Source organism: Sinocyclocheilus anshuiensis, unplaced genomic scaffold, assembly GCF_001515605.1.
Source record: "Sinocyclocheilus anshuiensis isolate Anshui unplaced genomic scaffold, SAMN03320099.WGS_v1.1 scaffold842, whole genome shotgun sequence".
Classification (NCBI taxonomy): Eukaryota; Metazoa; Chordata; class Actinopteri; order Cypriniformes; family Cyprinidae; genus Sinocyclocheilus; species Sinocyclocheilus anshuiensis.
The window spans coordinates 598,070-603,088 of NW_015536509.1; the positions used below are offsets into that span (position 1 = coordinate 598,070).

The window sequence follows — 5,019 nt, forward strand, 5'->3', positions numbered from 1 at the left end:
CTATGTTTTGGGTTGTGATATTGCACCTTTCAATATTTTCCTTTCCAATAGTTCCTGAAAAATAAACACTAGAATATTATGTGAAGTTTTGGCCATCAAATATCAGTCTTTACCAGACCAGGTTTGTAGCTTCACGTGAGGCAAAAATGATACATACACACACACACACACACACACACATATATATATATATATATTTCCTGAAGTATGTTCGTTTTAAAACTGTTCTAATGTTTCCACTGTCCAGTAGATAGGAAAATAAACAAGTCCGGTGTAACTAAAGCGCCTGTCCTGTTTTGATTCTGAATAGATGACGTTAGGAACGGGATGCCCCGCCCCTGTTATCGAAATGTCCAATAGTGTTCTTAGTTTTTAAGTCTGACTCTCATTGCAATTATTTTGATTGGATGTGGAATGTAGAGTGGGCGGAGTGCGAGATACGACCTTATATATGCGTTGTGCTAACGACCTTCGTTTACAATTGACAAACACAGAGTAGCTAGCAACCTATTAAACGGTGGGTTGGAGCAACGGCGTGAACGCTGGCGCCTCACGGCTAGTAACGGGGTAAGATGAATCCCTTTCCACTAAGTTACCTATTAAATGATTCCTGGAACTCTTTTTAAGGGAAAAAAAACCCCGGTCTTTCTGACTGAAACCGCATGCAGTCCAGAGATGGTTTATTACTCGGTCATCTTGATTAAAAATAGCTATTGACCGTTTGTAAACTAAGATTAAACAGATTTTTAACTGCTTGCATAAGATTTCTCAGTTGATACATTTCTCTTTTTTTAATAGCAAGTTAATTCATTTGTTTGTTTTATGATAAATTTCCTGACTTTGTTGACTACTACAATGTGAAAAATACCAAGTCTGTAAGTTACATGAGCTTTCCTCTTCTCTTAGTCTCTGAGACTTTAGATGATCTTGCTGGAAGAGCATCTGTTCAGGGTCATACTGATGATATTTCTGTCTCTGTGTAAGCAGGAGTCATCTGTTGCACGACCACCTTGAGGTGATCAGATCAGAGGTGATCAGTATTTGATTGAAAGGAGCCACTGAACTGTGATTAAGGCACCAAGCTGCACATCATTATCTGACCATTTGAAAACATGGTGCAAAACAAAATCACGGAGGTCACCGGATTCCATCGCTCCTTCAAGGTTGGTAACTACTTCTGATTTACCAGAAAGTGTTTTATGCCCCGAGTGAGTGTGAAATGGTAGACTTTAATTTGTGACACTTGTTTCCTATTCCCAGGGGCTAAATCCTTTCAAGACTGATGAATTCATAGATTCGGAACCCCATCTTGACTTGTCCTTCAATTTAGACCGCTCTCCAAGGCCTGGTACTGCTATTTTGCCTACTTTTTCATTAATATTGACTGTTATTATCAGTCTTTGAGGTTGAAGTAAACCCTGATGAAATACTTATTGAGGAGATATTGCTTATCTCTCAAGCTTTGTTACGCAAAGTTCATAGCAGATTAGAGTGATGGACTTGGCTCACATTGTGCACTTTAACGCTGTTGTTTTTTTTTGTTTGTTTTTTTTTTAAGACATGGCTTCTAGCCGGCCCATCGATATCCCTGATGCCAAGAAGAGAAATAAGAAGAAAAAAAGATGCAGAGCCACTGACAGTTTCTCCGGACGTTTTGAAGGCAAGCCCTTTTTGTTTGTCTTTTGTAAATGCTCAAGCCTGGAGTATAGCTTCACTGTCTAAGGAGGGTAAATATTCTTTTTTTTTTTTTGGTCATTTGTAGATGTTTACAAACTACAAAATGAGATTCTTGGAGAAGGGGCTTATGCGGTTGTTCACACCTGCATCAATCTGATCACCAATAAAGAATATGCAGTAAAGGCAAGTATCAGCACCCTGTTTTAGTTAAAGCAGCATATTGCTAAATAAACTGTTGTCAGTGCTCAATACAGCTATCAAATAATCAGTGTCTTATCTATGTTGAGGTTAAACTCCAGTTGCAATAGCAAAATACCATTTTAGGCCGTACCCTCCTTGCATGATTATTGCTCTGATTTTTCACAGAATCTCAGACCGTAGACAAATTGGAGCTTGCTGTAATTGGGTGTTAATTATAAGCAGTTAGCAATGTGATTTGAGCTGATCTTGTGACGTCTTTCATGACACTGTTTTCAAGCAAGTTTTATATTATCACAGCATAGTTTTGTAGAATGAGTGATGCATATAGTGTGCTTCAACCAATGACAAAATAAAAGGCTTAAAGTTTATTGTAAGCCATATTCTTAAAAAAAAAAAAAAAAAAAAAGTTGCTTCATTGTAATCTTATTACAAAAAAAATGAGTAAAAAAGTATTATAATAAAGTATTATAATATTCTTATTATCTCTTGAGTTGCCCCTTAATGGAAAAATATAGTAGCTATTTCTGCTGCAACAGTATATGTGACTGATTAATAGAAATAATATCATGCAATCTGAACAGTGGAGGGGGAACAGACTTTAAAGAGTGGATTCTACCACAAATCTCTAAATCTAACTTTTTCAGCTGGACATTGTTAGTATGTTCTCTTAAATTATGTTAGAGCATCAGTGATGTTTATTAGTGAACACTCCAAGTGTTTGACACTAGGAATATGAATTGAGGGAAGCAAACTTTGGCTTTTAGTTATTTGTCCTGCCTTCAGTGTAGAGTGTTACATAAGAATAAAAGGGGGTTTATGCTGGGACAGATCTGGGATAGCTCTGTATCAGGGTTTCAGCCCTCATCAGGAAATACCGGACACTAGCTTTGATTCATGGTCGTTTGAGCTGTGTTCTTATAAGCTGTTTTATTTGTTATGTGGTGTTGTGTTACATGTTCTTCTCTCTGGAACAATGGCCTTCCAGCTACTGTGCTGCTGCTGCTGCTGCAGCTGTGGAACAAAAATATAAATGACCACAGTGCCTGCTCAGCAGAGAAACTTCCTCTTTTCAATTGTTGACATTGTGAAGCAGGACATGTAATCTTTGAAAAAGCAGTGTGGTGTCTCTTGCTACATCTATTTAACCTCTAGAAGATGGAATGGTAATATATAAAGGAAGCCATGGGTGTTAAATGAAGCGTGTGCAGGATGTTCATGTGGCATTTCATAGCAAATGTTCTGTAACTTGCCAAAGGGAACGCAAAATTGAAAACAGCAGGTTCTCTACATGGCTGATGTCATGGAATATTGTCAGATTCCAAGAGTCTTATGAACCGGTGCTCTTCTGGAAGCTAGAGAAAGTTTAAGTTTATTGTTTAATTGTTTTGTAATTTGCATCCCATTTGCTGTGAAATGTGTACTTGGGGTAAAATGTTTGGCTAATGCTTAACCTTTTGGGATACTGTGGCATAAATGCTCATCTACACGTTAAAATGAATGGACACTGTACAAATTACATGGAATAATAGTCTAATGCCAAGGTAAATGGATTTTATTTGGACAGATGGCAGATAAACCAGCACATAGATTGAGTTAAGGGAGGCAACACATTTTGTTAGCCCGAGCCCTTTAGAAATGGACAACTGTTCAAAAGTTTGGGGACAGTAAGAATTTTTTTGTTTTGAAAAATTAGTACTTTTCAGCAAGGTTGCAATTAAATTGATTAAAAGTGAAGGTAAAGACATTTGTGTTGTTACAAAAGTTTTATATTAAACATTAGTGTTTCCTCTAGGATTTTTTCCAGCTGTGGTGGCAGGACTGTTTCCCATGGACCACGCCCCCTTCCTCCTGGTGCTTATACCTCCCCACCCACGAATCACGTGCACTCAAACTCAGATTTACATTTATTTGAACTAATAAAGACAATAAGAACAATTAAATAAATGACAAGCAATAGCACAAACAAGTTACAAATGAAATTAACAGTACTTTTAAGTTTTTCAGGTAGGTCTAACAGTAATATTTCAGTACAGAATTACTACAGAAACTGAATCTATTCAACTGTAAAGTAACACCGAATAGTCTTCACTGTATAAATAATGCTGGGTACACACTAAAAGATTTTTAAAATCTTATAAGATTTTCAAATTGTGAGAGACCACAAACATGAGAACAAAAAATCCTAGATTTAACCGTTTTGCTCCTATAGTTTGTGGTGTGCTGTCTTTGTCACATTGTTGCACACCACACACCAACAGATTTTCAACCAGAGTCCCGACTGAACACGGGAAATCTCGCAAAATCTCTGGAGACTTGAGAATAAACATGGCGGACGATAGGCAGGAAGAAATTGCAATGACTGCGTTTTTTATGCTTCCGTCTTCTGTCAGCTCGCTTTCTGATTGGATATTGTTTAGTTTCACGTGATAATCTCCAGATCGTACACGCGTTTGTCCTCGGGGTTCCCCCCACACATCAGGATTTCTGATCGTAATTATTCAACATGTTGAATATTTACAATTCGTGATCGGGGCGCCTCCGACATTCTTCCGAGCAGATTCAGTCAGTCTTAACACCCCTCATACTACAGGAAAATCTAATAAAATTAATCTTTAGAACCACCAAGATAATCGGGACATTACATAGGATTGTCAGAAGGGGAGAAATCGGCCCAAAATCAGCCCGATTATCTTGTGGTGTGTACTAGGGCTGAACGATTAATTGCATTTGCGATAATATCGCGATATGAAATAACGCGATTTTTCAATCGCAGAGGCTGCGATTACACGGTCACGTGACACGCGAGAGTAAATAGGTGTGTTCGACTTGAAGATCGATCGGTGTACGACATCAAAGTACGGCGAGAGAAAGCATGGAGACGTCCCGCTCTCTTATAGCTCTCGCAGTACTTTGATGACACACATCCATCGGTCTAAGCAGCGCTGCTTCAAGTCGAGCGCGGGCCATCAGCAGAAAAAGAAAATAAATAAAACGGTAAACGGCCAAAGGACGTAACTTAGAATGGGAGATGGATCGGTTTGTGAAAGCGAAGAGAAAAGCCATAGATATAGTCACACAGACCCAGGCAGGTGCTGGTCATTCACAAGCTAAATGCAGAAAATATGACGAGGCATATCTTGC

At 38.4% G+C, this 5,019-nt stretch overlaps 1 protein-coding gene across 1 annotated transcript in view; it reads left to right on the top strand.

Annotated features, from left to right (window-relative positions):
• Positions 1–473: 473 nt before the first annotated feature.
• LOC107691640 (MAP kinase-interacting serine/threonine-protein kinase 2-like) overlaps positions 474–5,019 on the top strand; it is an 18,134-nt gene continuing 13,588 nt past the window's right edge. The window contains exons 1-5 of the mRNA XM_016490371.1: positions 474–567; positions 988–1,163; positions 1,261–1,348; positions 1,559–1,660; positions 1,763–1,860. Coding sequence (XP_016345857.1) covers positions 1,113–1,163; positions 1,261–1,348; positions 1,559–1,660; positions 1,763–1,860 — 339 coding nt within the window. The 5' untranslated portion in view covers positions 474–567; positions 988–1,112. The remainder of the gene's footprint in view (positions 568–987; positions 1,164–1,260; positions 1,349–1,558; positions 1,661–1,762; positions 1,861–5,019) is intronic.